Source organism: Vicugna pacos, chromosome 20 (assembly GCF_048564905.1).
Source record: "Vicugna pacos chromosome 20, VicPac4, whole genome shotgun sequence".
NCBI lineage: Eukaryota > Metazoa > Chordata > Mammalia > Artiodactyla > Camelidae > Vicugna > Vicugna pacos.
This window is the reverse complement of record NC_133006.1, coordinates 13,309,390-13,326,131: the sequence shown is the minus strand read 5'-3', so window position 1 is coordinate 13,326,131 and position 16,742 is coordinate 13,309,390. Positions and strand designations below refer to the sequence as shown.

General features: G+C 44.7%; 1 protein-coding gene across 7 annotated transcripts in view; it reads left to right on the top strand.

Annotated features, from left to right (window-relative positions):
• Positions 1-16,742, top strand: part of RUNX2 (RUNX family transcription factor 2) — a 301,057-nt gene that overhangs the window by 159,985 nt on the left and 124,330 nt on the right. For all 7 annotated transcript variants that reach the window (XM_072944886.1, XM_072944881.1, XM_072944887.1 and 4 more), the window contains one exon: positions 11,317-11,478. In XM_072944886.1, coding sequence (XP_072800987.1) covers positions 11,317-11,478 — 162 coding nt within the window. The remainder of the gene's footprint in view (positions 1-11,316; positions 11,479-16,742) is intronic.

Here is a 16,742-nt window from a genome sequence, read left to right as displayed (position 1 = left end):
GCTAGTACTCTGTTCATACAGCCCAAGGTTGTGTTAACTTTTTGCCCTCCCATCACACTGTGGCTTGCAGTCCATGAAGAATTCTGCTCTTAGGGCAGGCTTCCCCCGTCCTGTCTTGGAGTTGACCAAGTGCAACCCTGTCCTTTTGTCCTTTGTCAGTTTCATGATGTCTCTTTCATCTCCTCTTTCCATCTTGTAGGGTTCTTTTATAGTTCTGGTTCTTCATCCAGTGTTTTGGCTGTTCCTCACAACTTTGTCTCCTCTTGAAGCATAGAAAGGTTGCTTCTCATTCTTCAAGACTCTGCTGAAGATGCTGGACATAACCATGACCCGTATCAATGACCACTTTCTGGTGGGCCTCTTAACTATCTTTACTTCCCATTAGAGGGAAGGCATATATCTTGTTGAGGTCAAGATACACAATAGAGGAACTTTCTTCTAATATTTTGCTCTCACGATCCTAGGAAACAAGTTTTTAGTGAACCCATTCTGCTTTCTGAGAGCCACTGTGGGGATCAAGTGTGTGAAACGTCGATTGTACACAGGCTATTGAAAGTGACTCCCGTGTTCTTAGTGGACTGCAAGCAATGGCTCCAAAAAACTAGTTGGAGTTTAGATTTTACAAATAGCAATGCCATTCTCTGGATAAGATAAATGGGGTAGGAGAATGTAAAAGTACTGTCTACCGTGTAGCAAACTTTAAAGGCATTGTCCTCAAATAATTTAATAACTGTCACATGGGAGAAGAATCCAGACAGCGAAGCTAAGATTAGGAGTGAGTGGAGTTACAAGGAGATAAATTTTCCTTGATGTAAGGAAGAACTTGCAGACCCTGCTCTGTCAAATAGAAGCCCTTTGTCTTCCAGTCTCTACACATTCTTGCCGTATTGTGGGGCATAATTCATCTCGGAGCAGAAACTTGAGTTCATTTAAAGCAGTGGGTCTCTCTCTCTTATCTCCTTACCTCTCTTGGGCCTTAATTTCCTCTTAAGCATGTTTGTTCTGCTCATATTTGAAGATCGTTCTTCTTGATAGGGAAGATTAAATCAAAGTTGTGTTGGGTAATTTTCCTTTCTAACTGTCATCAGTAAAAATTACACCCATTGTTCTCAAACTTTGGCGTATATCAACATCACTGAGGGAGCTCGCTAGACGTGCAAATGTCCAGGCTTTTACCCCTGAACCAGAGGGTGTGAGGTGGCGCCTGCCCAGATCACAGCCCAAGGCCCTTGACCGCGGGCTCACCTTGCATGCCCGGAGCCAATCTGATCCAGCTGGGGCATCTCGGGAGCCTCATGCCCCGGGTCTGACGCTGTGTGAAGGCAGCTGAGTGCCTCAGGCTGCTTCCTGGTTCTGAGTGCAGCTCCTGGACTCCACCTGTGCGTCCATTTCAGCTGCTGTTTTCCCTACACACCCTTCTCTGTGTGCTGAGTCCTGAGCTGGACTTCTGCCCTGTTTCTATTATGATGCTGTCTGATTTAAAAAAAAAAAAAGCACTTCTGATTGCATCACCCTGTACCGAAAAACACCCCAGTGACCTTCCATTGCACCTGGGGTAAAGACCAACACCTCTGGCGTGGCCCAGCAGGTTCTGCGTGGCCTGCATCCTCCCTGCCTGTTTTCCAGTCTTGTCTCACTCTGGTTTGAACCTTTTGCCTGTCATCCCGCCACACTGACTGTCTCAGATCCTCAAGAAAAACCATACTGCTTTCATCCCAGGAGCTTGATACATGCTGCTCGCTCTGCCCAAAGCTTCTTCACCCGCCTGCTTACCTGCTGGACTTCTGCTTGCCCTTCAGTTCTTGGCTTAATCATCACATCATTACAGAAGCCTTCCCTCGGCCCCAGCACGGCTACAGTCCCCCACTGTACATTCTTACGATGCTAAGTCCATCTCCCTTTTAGCACCTGTCAGAGTTATGTGACTAGTTATTAATGTCAGTTTCTCCTACCAAACTATAAGCTCTGTGAGGGCAGGCAAACTCTGTATTCACCATTAGTGTCCCTGGTACCCGGCACAGTACCAGGGCAGTCACTCCATAAATATTTTTTGAATGAATAAATGGAGGGATGGGTGGATGAATGCCCGGGAGCAGTTCTTAGAACCATGGATACTATTATCCATCTGACAGCAGGAATCAGCATGCCTGGGGACCTTCTGTAACACCCCAGCTGCTGTAATCTGACCCCCTGGATGTGAATAGCCTGAACTTGACTTTACTGCACCCACTTCAATGCTGTGATTTGAACTAAGGTCACTTTTCCTGGTCAGCACCACATCTCAGCTATCTTTCAAATGCTGGTCCTGTCTGTCTGTGTCTAGTTCCCTTCCCTCCGCTGACTTTACCACTGAGGTCTGGGACATGCCAAGGCTGAGGCCAGGTTAGGTGTGACGTATGGTACAGCCTCTTGTTTCTTCTGTTAGGACTTTTCTTTTAAATAAGAAAATGCTGTCTTTTTCTGTAAGACAATTATGAGTCCCATCTGGCCCCAAGTTGGTGATACTGAGAAGGCACTTCTCAGAGCTTGTCTTAACAGCTTAACTTCCTCCCAGTTTTTCTTTTAACTTTTTGTTAGGGGATGTGATGTCTTAGGCTATAGCATCATTTCTCATTCTCTCCCCTGCTATTGTCTCCTCAGATTTACTAAGTCCCTCTTCTCCCATTGTTTGTATTGAAATATAACTTGTCATGCCTGGGGCACCCTGCATAGCATCCGGTTTTATCTAGACTGTTTGCTGCTATTTTTCCTCAAATTTCAGTCTCAAGCTCTGTGCATTGGTTGGCTTGGTCTTCTGCCAAATGCTTCTGGTAGCCACCTTGGTCAGTTTGAGAAATTTCCTGGTGAGGATGGAAGGGGGGTCAAAATCCTGCCCTGGGTGTCTTCTCTGCTGATGTGAGCCCAGACGCTCAGGGATGGGACATGCCGTTTGCCTCACCCACCCCGCCCCTCGCCTCCCTGTCAGCTCCCTTTCCCAGCACCTCCCACCCCACCATCAGCTCAGTGTAGCTTCAGTCATTTCTGTTGTGACTCCTGTCTCCAGAAAAGACTGGGGGTAGGGAGCCCAGTTTTCTGAGTAGTTAGAATCACAGCATTTCATAGCAGGAAAGCATCTTAGAGGAACCCATCCCTTCCCACCTTACACCTGAAAGCAGTTGACGTTCAGAGAAGGCGAATTATTGGTGCAGGAACTGCACAGTTAGTGCTGGAGCCTCCAGTCCAGGGCTCTCCCTGCACTTGGAGGAGCCTGTTTGTTTTAAGACCGTCATGAGAATTAGAAATGAGTGGGAAGGCTTGTTCTAAACATCCAGTCTAGTTAAAAGGGTTATTAGGGAAGACATAGAATTTAACATTTAGCATTTAGTATAAATGTTTTGAAATGGGAACTAATGGACGTTAGAATGTGAGTGTATTTGCACTGTGAGTGACAGTAATATGACGGAAAGAGCTGAGGACAGGAAATGGTCAATCTGCCTCTTTCCATTAAGACTATTGACTTTATTTGACCCTGGTCCCAATTGAGAGGGATAATCTTCAACTTGTAGACTCTACGCAATTCATTTTAAATACGCCAGTTTTCTCAAGAAATATTTGGAGCGCTGATGAGCGGCAAGGCAGATGGGGGTACGGGGGGCACGCAGGGCTCCCTGAGTGCCTGGGGATCCCCCAGTACAGCAGGTGCTCACTGGGGACACACTGAGCTTTGGCAGACATCGCTGCCTGTTGTCCTGCGACGTGACCCAGCAGCCTGCCGGCCCCGCAAGCAGGAAGGGCCGTCTGTGGGCTGGTTCAGGCTTGGCCCCTTTTGGCTTGTTTCCTCCCGTCTCTGCCTGAAATTCAGCACCACATCCAGGGTGTGCCCTGTTATGAGTGGTTCTTAGGAAGCCGGCCCTTTCTTTCACACCCACATATATGTTTGACCAAAGCATTTACCAAAGGGAACCTGTTAATGGCAGCCCCTGAGTTTCCATGTGTGCCTTTCCCTGGGCTTTTATAAAGCTCTCTGCCCACTCTGCTCTCCCCACTCAAACTTCTTTATTGGGAAGACTTCAGCCTGTTCTCCCAGAGTCAGTTCTTTGCCATCTGCCTCCTCTTTCCTCTCTTATCATGACCCGAAGTGTTCCAAATTCAAGTGTGCAGGCGTGAACTTTAGCTTTTCAGTCACTTGAAAGTCTGGATCCTCTTCGAGCCCGTGACTCTTTACGAACCATTTTCAGAAATGCACGGCGCTGCTTCCTTTTCCCCATACCAGTTATTGAACTTCAGAAGCTCTGGTCCAACTCAAAGGAGAGAGCTTGCTTTCCCCATAGCCGTGGGTGTAAATAAGTGGTTGTCTCTGTTGTTGCCTGATGCAAAGACAACTTGAGACCTGTGAACATTTCTCCCCCCGTCAGCATCAATCTTTGAGCCTCTCCTGGATATGTTGCCTCCTGTCCTTTTATGTTTGGGGGTTTCTAGAATGGAAAGCAGATGTGGCCAGTCTCTTAAGGAGCCTCCACTGAAGGGACAGCCCCCTAGAAGGAGATCCTGTAACGTCTGCACTGACATGGTGCTCCTTGGTTCTTATCTATCCCGAGAGAGCTCTTTCAAATACACAGATAGGTGCTTTGAACGTTGTGAAACTCATTGTTGGTTATCTTCTAGTCTTACTTTCTCTAGCTGCTTGTGTAAGCTTTTTCAGGGCAAGAAATGTCTTTTGTTTCTCCTCTGTCCCTCAGACGCGGCGCTGCCACCCAGGCATACAGAAGCTGTTCTTCACAGTAAAAATGGGTAATTTGCTGACTCGCCAGAATAGCATGTATAACCTCTTCCCCCCCTCCACAAAAGGCGTGTTAAGGTGGCAGTAATGACTGTTGGTACTTTGTGGGTGAGAAAGGGGCAGCTAATTAAGCGCCTCACCCTCAACTTCGTGAGTTGGGAGAGAAAGTGCAAAGTGTGTGTGGCCGTGAACTTCCAGTGTCTTTTTATTGTATTTTTTAATTAAAAATTTTTTTGTTTTTTAATATAGTTTTTAAAGGTTACCTTCCATTTATAGCTATTACCAAATATTGGCTGTATTTCCTGTGCTGTACAATACATCCTATCTTCCACTCAATAGTTAATTTTCTTATAAGCTTATTGCACAAGTGTGTATGTGTGTGTGTTTTTTAAGTTGTGAATACAAACTTTGTAATTGGGAACAAAGGAGATACAAATAACAATTTCCCCTCTTTCTTGTTAATTTTTTTTTAAACAAAATATCTCACTATTGTCTGATTTTACTGTTTCCCTGAGAGCTTTTGTGTCCTCCAAAGTCGGAAGCTCTAAACGAGCATCTTCTGAGCCCTGTTTATCAGGAGCCCCTTGCCTTTCTGGGGGGGGGAAGCACATCTGTCCAAGGCTCCCATCCCATATCAGAGGCAGGCCCCACCAACCACAGAGCGCCCGCTGCACCCAGCAGTCTGTATCTCTCCGGCATCTTATTAACACGCAAGCTGTATGGAGTGAGGAACGCCACGCAGTTTGGGTGACAGTGTCTGTGGTGGATGTTGCCTCAGTCGGAACAAGTGCTGATGGGGACTCCTTATGCCAGATGACTGGTTCCTTTTTATTTAACCCAAATTCTTAGTAGCTAGACTGGGTCTCCTCTCACCACAATTCCTTCTGGAAGTGTGCAGCTGTATGTCTGAGGTGTCCACGTGCCAGCCTGACCTTGGAAGCCTGGTGGTGGTTCTTGGCGCACGTTCACGGGGAGCCTGGGGACGCCTTCTCCCCGGAGTCCTCTCTAGCGCGCCGGGAGCTCTGCCCTGCCCTTGGTCTCTGCTTCTTTCTCTCCTCTCCCTTGTGGGCATCTTGACTAGTCACAGCCTGCTGTGAGCCCAGCAGCCCGTTGTATAGGGAAGACCTGATTCTCTCTCTCAAGTTTAAGTTACAGGTCAAACTTGATTATGACTTCCCTTTAAAACTCCCCCTCTTTTTAGGTGATAGAAGAGAAGTTTGGGGAGAAATGGGGATGGAGTCTTAATTAAATGCTCACATGCTATTTAGTATTTCCGATTTCTCAAGCATGAAAGAGTATGTTCCCTTAAAAAAAGCCAACACCTGAGGTTTTCTTTTAAATTATCATATCTACATAAAAATATACATCAGTGCTTTGAATTTCTAGAGTATATTAATAAGAGCAGTACTGATGCTGTTTCTGAAGTTGCCTTATAAAAATAATGAATCATAGTTTTCAAAGCACCCTACAAATATTTGCAGTTCAATAGCAGTTTTCATGTCTTTTGGAAATTTCTGTGGCATAGAGTTCATTTCCTTTCTGAAAACTTGTGGGTGCTTATAGGTAATTGCAGGTCACCCAGGGTGTAATATCAAGGCTTATTATTGGCACCTCTGTCCTCTAAGACACAAAAAATCAAGGATATTCTTACTTACGTCGGAGGAGAAGGACCCGATACTTCCCTCCGTGTTTCTGTAGACTCAAAAAGACAAAATGTTTCAGTCTAACTCTGCACGGACAGAGTGAAGGAATGCATTATACCGGCTCTGGGGGGCCTGAAGTTGAGATGAAGGCTGTTTCTTGTCTGTTAGTCGTTAACGAGTAGGTTTATCTCAGAGATAGGCCCTCGGTTCCCTCTTCCCTACTAGTAACCTCAGGCTTGACTGGTGATGCCTGAAAACATGTCACCTGCTCTGACTCATCCAAATTCAGAGTGACGCTCAGAAGTCTCGGGTTTCTTCAGGAAGCTGAGTTCAGAAATCGTTTGTAATATCAGGTTAAGGTGACTTTTCTCTATTGTAAGCGTTAATAATTGTCCACAACAAAGCAAATACTCCGTAATTATGTATTTATGATAGGATCGCATTTCTTAGTGATTGGGCATTTAGGAAGTCAAGATATTTTATAGTCTTTTTTCTTTTTCAGGAAAACTTTGAAAAAAGTTGAAGTGCACAGTATTAGAAGCTACACTAAACAGGTTAGGATTTCTCAGTCTGGGAGACACCAAGACTAAAAAGGAACGTGATTCAGGTTAAATGATTGTGAAGGGTATAGTCGCCACCAACACAGATATGGTCTCCAAATAGTGGATTTCGGAACTATAGGAAGCTTTCTAAAAATTGTCCTCCGCTAGAATAAGAGGTTACAGGCTGGAACCTTAAATACAGATTGAAGGCTTAGTAAAGCAGGTGCTTTAACAGTGGTGAACATTTGTTGGCTTCTTTCCATCTGCCAAGCTCCTTCCTACATGACCTCATTTAATCTTTAAAACAACCTTACAAGGGAGGTCTTCTTATTTATCCCCCATACACACATTAGGAACCTTGATGTCAGATAGGTCATGTAATTTGTCCAAGATCCCACAGACAAGACATGGTGGAGCTGGGATGGGTGATGCCCTGTCCGCAGGGTACTAGAGAAGGCCTGGGTGTTTGGAGACTGTTACTGCTCCCTTTTAAAATTACTTAGGCTAGATCTAGTGAACCCCATATGGCAGTTCTTGTGTTTTATTTTTTTTAGTAACTCTCTCTCCTTAAATAGGTTGTTATCATAGGATCTTAGGATGGTGACCTTGAAAGGGGTACCGGCTGCTCACCCTGAGAGACAAAAAACAGAGACCTTCTCACTTGTGGAGGGAGAGAGAGAAGTTCTTTTTGCTCATCTTGGACATCTTCAGGAAGGACCTCCACTAAAAGGAAAACTATCCTTTGATAGAATGTTCTGGTATATATTCTGGCAGTCAGGAAGTTTATGTAAGCGCTCAACCCTCCCTGATACAAATTCTTTTGTAGCCTAAAGGGAAGTGTACTGCTTCACTATAAAATTCCATTGTTCACTCCAGGCATCCTGGGAGGTGCATTCAGTGGTTGTTTCCTGAGCGCCTACTGTGTGCCAGGCATTATACTGATGATTTGTGCTGAGTCTGATCTTGGAAATCTTCAAGAATAACTGTAGACAAGCCAGCCATCCTGGGTAGTTTACAGTCAGATTTTTACCTTTCTTGAATAATCATGATGATTTGCCGCTCACTGTATGTTATTTAATCCATACGACACTCTCTGAGGTGGTGTTAAGTCACCCACTTAACAGATGAGCAACAAATCAGAAACACGCCCCGCATCGCACAGCAGGGCCTGGGCCGTGTGAGGTGCGCTCCTACGGAGAATAATCATCCTTCTCATGCAGTGCTTTCCACTTATCAAAGTGCTTTTTACCCGTATTGTCTCTCCTAGCTCCGTGAACAAACATGGTAGTAGTTATAATTATACTCATTTTACAGACAGCAGTAATCATTTCTATTTATTGTATACTGATTTTGTGCCAAGAGTGCACAGTAATTCACCAGATAAAGGCCTAGTTCATGTAATGCCCACAACAGCCCTAGTATCATGAGCCCCACTCCACAGGAGAGCCACTGAGGCCTGCAAAGTGTAAGTGACTTGCTCAGCATAGTGGGGAGCTGTGAGTCAAGCCTGGGCTTGTCTGCCCAGCCAGCACGTGTGACCACTTGGCTTCATTCACGTTACTGTGCTACGCTGCCTCACTTCCCAGACGAGGAAACTGAAGTTCAGAGAGCCAGCTAGTACTGCTGAGATCATCCAGCTCACAAGTAGCAGAGCTGAGACTCCAACTCGGATCCTTGCTTTAGAAAGCCCCCTCGTCTCCCCCTGACCTGGCTGCCTCCCAGCACAAGAAGAGCTGAAAGGCTGTGTCTTCCATCCAAGCTCAGTTCCCTGATTCCTTTGTGATGTGTCTAAACTTCTGTAGTTTTAGTCATTCTTTAGATTTCTCTGTGTTTCCCCCCCATTTTTAGGCAGAGAGCCCTATCCTTCTGGTCACGACATGTTACAGAAGAGGAATGGAGATGCAGGAAGTCATCTGGTGAAGTTAGATCAGAGCTCAAATCCAAATTTGAGTCCCTTGTGCCCAGCTCATTTAGTTATGTGGCTGTTGTCCCTTTTGTCTCTTGAAAATATTGCTTGAGGGAAAGCCTTACCTTTGTGAGGTTGCTCTCTGATGCCGTAAAGAATGCCCCTTTTCCCATCTGAAGATCATTTACCCTTATCTAAATAGTGAGCTACATTAATGGTTAAAGCAAGGAGGTATATCAGTATCAGACATATAACAAGGACCATTCACTCAGATTTGAACTGTGGCTAATCTATACAATCTCAGCCTTGAATGTTTTAAAGCACAAAAGTTCATTACTTTAATGATCAAGTAGCCTTTAGATTTCTGAAGGAAAAGGTTATGTTAACCGTTTCCAGGACAGTCCTTTTATTCAAATTGCAAACTCAGGTACCTGTTCCTTAAAATTGAACTGGATGAAATCTATATATATCTGTTGATACGTAAAACATTAGATAAATATCCAGATGTATTTCATTATTCTGACTCAAGAAAAGTATGTCCTATTTAGATACTCTTTAAATAAACTGTTTATGAATTGAACAAATAAACAAGAACTAGCTGTAACTAAATGGCTTTGTACAAAACAAAAACAAAAACAAAAACAAACCCTGAGACGCTTTAAAAGAGGAATCATCTCAGAAAACCCCATGCCTTGTTGTACTCATTTTTATTTTTAGAGCTAAACCTGAGTGGACTCAAGTATGTTTATAGTTTTTGAAAACAGCTTTTCATTTTCAGAGGCCGTCAGGTGATGTGGAAATAATTTAAAAATGAAACCAGGGGGGATAGCTCAAGTGGTAGAGCACAAGCTTAGGAGGCACAAAGTCCTGGGTTCAATCCCCAGGACTTCCTCTAAAAATAAAATAAATAAATAGGCCTAATTACCTCCCACCTAAAAAAAAGTAAAACTAAAAAATTAAAAAAAAATTAAACCTGTTCCAAATGTATGAACTCCAGTTTAGATATGTTTTAGCCATGGAACTATCCCTGTGCCACCAAGAGTTTTTTTTAAAGATAAAAATGAATACTTCCCGAGCGCCTCCTGTGCCTCTAGCCATGGTTTCCTCACGCAATCCCCACGCTCCTGTGATTCCGATACCGTTCCTCCCTGACTCCCTTTTACAGATGAGGAAACAGATCCAGAGTCACTGAGTAATTAACCCAAGATCACACAGCTAGGAAATAGAAGTCTCAGAAGGTGAACCTAATTTCTGCACATTCCAAAGTCCATGGCTGCTTGAATACACAAAGCTGTCTTGTGATAGCCTGGCATGCTGGAATTTTAAAAATTAAAAAAAAAAATTAAAATTAGCAAAAAAAAAAAGTTAGGAGAAATTTCCTTATGATTCTGTTTGATTCTGTAAGAACAAAACAGTTTAGTTTGAAATACACACTTTTTTTTTTTTTGCCCTGGAAACAAACAGCAAAGTTACCAGTTTTTCTTATGTAGATAGAAGGAGCTCTTTTGAGTTTATACCTCCAAGAAACTCCACAGAGATGCATCAGAAGATACTGCTAATTGTCAGCAGTTCTCTCTAACCAGTTGGTTGCCTATTGTTCTGCTCATTGTAGTGACTGTAGGTAACCCTAGGTCACATTCCAAATGTGACATCTTTTAGATAGATTCCGATAGGATTAAAGACATTTTCCTGTTCTGTTTTGGGTCATTTTCTTACTGACAGAAACTGATGGGCATAACAGTGAAACTAGACGGTGATGAAGCTTTTCAGTTCTCAGACGGCTTTGAAATGAAGTTTTGTCTTTTTCTTAAAGGTTAATTTCTGGGGTCACTTTAGCATGAGAATAACGTAACAGACTCCCCTCCTTCCCATTCTTCTTACCTGCTGCCCCCTCTCTTCTCACCCCTACCCCAACCTCTTAACCCCCAGGCCAGAAAGTGCCACCCCATTGACCTGCCTGAAATCTTGCTCTGTGAAAACCAAAAAGCACATCCGAAAGATAGCTGGACATGTAGCAGTAAAAGGCACAGTTTTCCCTGTCCTTCAGTCATGTAGATTGTCCAAAAAATTTCTAACTTTTAAAAAAAGAAATAAGTAATACGTGTTTGTTGGAGTAATATGAAAAAAAAATACAGAAAACCACTGAAATAGAATTTCACTTTGTAAAGATAACCGAAGCAGATTGTTTTCTAAATGACTGTTGGGCTTTCCAAACAGAAATATTTATGTGAGAGGGAGACAGATAGTCTTTACATACGATCCATTTTGTTACTTTCACCGAGACTCAAAGTCTAGAAAGCTCTGTGCTGTATGGGGCCTGAAAGGGTGAGGTTGTGGGAAAGAAATAGCTCTTGTATTTCTGTTTTTTTTTTTTTTCCTTTCTGCTTTATCCTTTCTAAGTGTGGGGTTGTGTGTTCGAAGGCCACAGCGGTTGGTGTGCTAAAGATTTTTTTTTCTTTTTCCCAGACCCCAGGCAGGCACAGTCTTCTCCGCCGTGGTCCTATGACCAGTCTTACCCCTCCTACCTGAGCCAGATGACACCCCCGTCCATCCACTCTACCACCCCGCTGTCCTCCACCCGCGGCACCGGGCTCCCTGCCATCACCGACGTGCCCAGGCGCATCTCAGGTAAAGACCACACACTTTAACTCAAAACCCACTCCCGTGCCGGGGTGGGGTTGGGGCTGCAGGGTGGGCCCAGCTGTCTTAGCTCTGCTCACAGTAACTCTCCGTCAGAGGTCTGTGGACAAGGGTCTGACCACCGCACACCTGGATTGTGGGGCTCGCAAATGCTTGAACTTAAATTTAAGTCAAGAAAGAGACTGACCCACCAGAGAGGGCATCGTTTTCTAAGCTGACACTTCATGCCACCCAGCCTTGGCCCTGCTGAATCGCATCCCCTTTGGTTGGCGCTGTCTCACAACTGGGGCCTTCTCCTGAGGGTCTTATGCCTGGCCTTCCTCTGCTTGCGTTTCTTTCTGTTCCTAACATCCGCCTGTGAGCCAGATTCCAGACTGAGGGCCCGGCCCTCTGTGTCTAGAGGCTCTGAACTCCCAGGAGTCCCAGGTCGCCAGTTCCAAGAGAGAGCGCCTGCAAACTTCAGATCCCGGTCCGACACTAGCCCCTCGGAGCGCAGTGAGGCTGCGAGAGTCTGAGAGACCAGCTGTGGCCTCTGAGTGGCCCGCTGCAGACGAGGCAGCCTCTCGGGGAATCGCACAGCTCCCCGCCGCCGCCCTCCACGTGGCGGCCTGCTGCTCACACCTCCCTCTCCTGAAGGCACCACGAGTTCCCAGGCTTGTGGGGGAAGAGCGAGTCATAGCCTTCTGGCCGACCCCTCTCTCCTGGAGGATTCCTTACGGGGAGCCAGAGAGTGGCCACAGAGACGTCTAACTGGCCGGTAGAGGAGAGCTAAAGGCTCTTGGCCAACCACACGAGTCCTGTGAATAAGAAAGAGTCTCTGAGACACCGGGCCATCCAGACCGCGGCCCTGCCCCTAAGGAAGCCGCCCCTCAGAGGCTCACACAGCTGGATCCTCCTCTGTCTGTCAGAGGCTCTTCTCGGAGGCGTTCGGGCTCTGTGCACCTGTTGACTCCTGGCCAGGTTAATGCCTCTCTTTCTTTCTGTTTGTGTCTCTGTCTCTGTTTTCTCTCCCTCTCTCATTTTCTGCAAAGCTCGAAGCCGTTACTCACTCCGCTGAGCTGCACCGCTGGCAAGCTGACGGCCACCAGCAGGCTTGCAGGTTTTGATTAGCTCAGACTCCTTTATTTCTTTCAACTTGGGAGGAGGGAAGGCTTTGTTTCTCAAGCGAATAGCAGGAAAGGGCTCCCCGGTCCTAGCGCCTTCACATTTTCTGCCGCAGCTGGACTCCCATAGGGGTGAGTAGGGAAAGAAGGGGTCGGTTGGGGAGGGAGAACCTCAAGGTTCTTTGCAAAACCACGTCACCACTTCTCATTCTGACCGCTATTATTAGTTTCATACATCGCATGGTATTTACTGGGGAATCATGCGGAGTGTAGAATTTCAGTTATCATTTCCCTTGACTGGAATGACCACCCCCTTTAGGCAAACATCAATTAATGAGACGAGGAAGTATGTAAGGCACAGGGGGATACGCAGGGCTGATGTGAGATGGCGTTGGATGGTGTTGAGTTAGTTCTGGTCATTTCTGCAGTATTTTAGGCTGAGTCTGTTTTGTCTCACATAGGACCAAGGCGACACGTGGCCAGGACAGATTTGTGCAAGCTTACCTCTGTTTAGGGTCCTCTGGGGCTTCCGTTTGCCCAATCCTCTGTGGCGGAAGCAGATGTTACTGTTCGTCCTTTGGCAGTACCTAGAGGAGAAGGCAGCCTCAGGGAGTGAGTGGGGCTTTGGAGACCCTCAACTGCAGCGTTTTCTTACTGAGGTGTATTCGTGTATGACTTCAATGGGAAGACCATTGAAAATAGCCCTGGGAAAATGCCACATAAATGGCATTTCGTCATTTACGTGTGTATTCTAGAACAGACAGATTATTTGGAGTCAGTTTACTGATAATTTCTTAAAACATTTCCATAAACGGATAGGACACAGCTTCTCCCATTTCACAGGGGAGGCAGTAGGAGCAGAAACTGGCCAATTATCCAGCTGTATATTGATCCAAGGCCAAAGGTAGGAACCAGCCTCTGCTTTAAACTAGTTTAAAACTGAGTTTAGTCCAGTTTTTTCCTCCCACCCCAAACATTTCTATGAGCTGTTCCTGGCAAAGTAACAAGGTGTCGGAGTGGGAGGTTCTGTGTAAACATGAGAGCGAGGAGAACAGAAAATCCCTCTTGTCAGCATGCAGGGACACAGGAAGAAAGAACCTGATGCGGGCTGTCAGGGAGCCGGAGGAGCCCTGCCTACCTGACCTTGTTCTTGGGCATGGAGCCGTGTCCACACCCGTGGTGCTGCCTGGTGGGCCCGGGGACCAGGTCGCCTGGAGTGAGCACCGTTCTCCCTTCCCTGGGGACCCGTCCCGGGAAGCTCCTTGGAGAGGAGCCTGTCTCAAAGGCTCCCAGGCACCAAGTTGCATACTTTCTCTCTTATTATTTTTCCCCTCAGTATCTAAAGGTGTCCCTAAGTTCCAAGATGCTATGTCTCTGGAACATGGACAGCTAAAATATTAACCTCTGTCTGCATCTTCAAGCAGTCCTATGTTCACTTTTTGAGATGTGTTCCAGAACAGTTCATGTTTTTGTGTAGAGAAATCAGCCCTCATGTCCCTGTATGCAGGGACTCACAAAACAACCTTGTGTGATCTTGGATGAGAAAGAATAAAATCCCTCACTTAGGTAGTAGGATTGGAGGTTCAGACCCAGGTTTGAATCCTAACTAATGCACATGTCAGGCAAATTTCTTATGTCTCTGAAACTTAGTTTTATTATTTGTAAAAGAGAGATATGATATTTAACTCTTGGGGTTACTGTGAGGATTAAATGAGATGCTTTTTGTAGAGAGTTAAGGGCAGGCCTGACACACAATATGTGCTAAACAGATTGTAGCTGATATTAGGAAGCTAAAATTGTTTTGTAAAAATTGTATATCCATATATATAATTTACAGGCAAGCCCTGGCTTAAATGAATCAGTAGATAAAAATCTAAACTTTCAAAGGGGGTTATTTACTTTATAAAATGTATGGTCACAGAATGCGTTTAAAATGTAAAAACCTCCTTGAAATATTTAAATATTTAGATGAGTTAATACTCACGTGGCATTCATAAAGCACTTAACACAGTGCGTAACACATAGAAGTACTCTGTGTCTGTCATGATGATTATTATCCCATAGACTTATGATGAATTTTTATCACGCCAAAAGCAACTGGGAGCCATACAGAAAAAAATCAATAAAGCACTAAGAGAAAATAACTGTTCAATTGTAACGCCAGAAAATAGAACGTGTTAAGTTACACCTGCACATAACTTGGGAATCAGAGAAATAAAAGTGACCAGAGAGACCTTTCAGAAAGGAATATTCTTAAAGAAATTCTGTTTCATCCTAGAAGATCATCCCAAAGAAAGACTGTGATTGAATCTATTTAAAGACCCTCAGAGAATCCAATTTTACAACTTCTTTTTATTTTTGGTATCGTTTCTTGCTGAGTAATTTTCCAAGCGTGGCTACAAATGCTAGAACTTAATGAATTACAATAATGACATGTGATGTTACACCACAGAGCGCCTGTAGCCTCCCTCAAATCCTGCATGGAAGCGAGGAGTAAATAAAGTAAGATGACACCGGTGTATTACTCACAAGCCTTGCTTTGCTGCGAAGACAGATACAGAACCAGATGTCTTGAAGTTCGTAGGTGCAACACAAAGATCCAGGAACTATTCCTTAACCTTGAGTGGCCTTCCACATTCTAACAAGAGCAGACGCATCAGTTTAAGTTTATAGCTGAACAATAAATTATTGTCACGTAATTGACTGAGAGGGTCTACCTCATTGTATTCAGTTTAGGTAATACCCAGTTGGCTTATGAAAATCAAGCAGACACCGGTCTAGAGCCGCCTAGCACAGAAGAAGCCCTGTAGGGCTTGGTTCCCTTCCCACCACACTGACTATGATAGGCACGGCCTCATCACGTAATAATCTGTATTTACGTCTCACTCCCCACCCCCTCGTGGTTTCATATGTTATCTCCTTTCATCTCATGTGATTCTAAAAGAATATTCCCTCTACAGAGGTAGCCCAAGTTGCTTCTCACCGATGCTATGAAAGAGCAAGGTGTGTGGCAAGGTAAAGACCAGTAAGCTTGATAGTGTCTTTATCATTGAGATAATGTGATCGCCCATGGCATTTTCGGTGTTCAAAGCACTAGTGAGGCTTGACACCAAGATTATGATTACTCTTCTGGAGCTCACTTAAAAAGACCATGTAAATAAATAATTACTGACTTTGAAAATGTATATTATGTAATTATACTATTACAAAAAGAAGCATAACTCTTTATTGACTCTCATTCTTTGACTTATGCGTCAGAGTATGAGCTATTGTTAGTCTCCTAAAGGAGACTGAACGTAGGTTTATTCACTGTGAATAACCCCTCCCCGTCCCACTCGTGTGAGTCTTAGATTCACCTACTTCTGTGCTGCTCTTTGGTGTGCACGAGGTGGAAGGAGTCTCACAAGCATTTTTCTGCGGTCTTGGTCTTTGTGCCCAAGGACCTCTCCGATGCTTTCTGGAGGGCTCTTAGAGACGGATACGTGGATTGCAGATGCGAGGGACAACACAGGTTGTTGGTCTCAGTTACCCTGAGAGAGACCAGCGCAGGTCGTGTGGATGACTTTTCTCTGCAACGGTAGGATTATTTTATGTGAGGCAGAGTTAAGAACTGTAATCTTTTTGAAGGTCATTTTTTTTTTCTGTGTAAGCAAATAGTCTTGAATTTCTTCTTTCAAAATATTCAAATATTAAATATTAAAAAAATTCCACTTCATCAACTATACAGGACTATTCAATATGTCTCCATTTTTACGACTCTTAGTCACTAAACAATAATATTTCCAAAGGTCAGCAGAATGGGCATCAGCCTAATCAATAAAGTTACTAAAAATGATTGTATTACTGCCACAAAATCTAGAAATTGCAGTGGAAAAACTCCATTTGATCACTGAAGGCCTAGCGGGAGGACTTTTTCATGTCACGTCAAAGCTGGCGGTGTTCGGTGCAGGTCCTTTTCAAATGTCCCTTCCAGCTGAGTCTCTATCTGTTGCCCCAAGTCAGGGTTTGAAAGCAGCGGCTTCAGTAATGTGCCAGGTGTGTTTGGACATGGATTTTAGCGGGGCCACTCAACTCACGGGGTGGGTGACGCCTTCAGAGGGGTTAAAAGGAAAACTCCGGCAATTAATACTAATAAACCAGAAAGTTAAA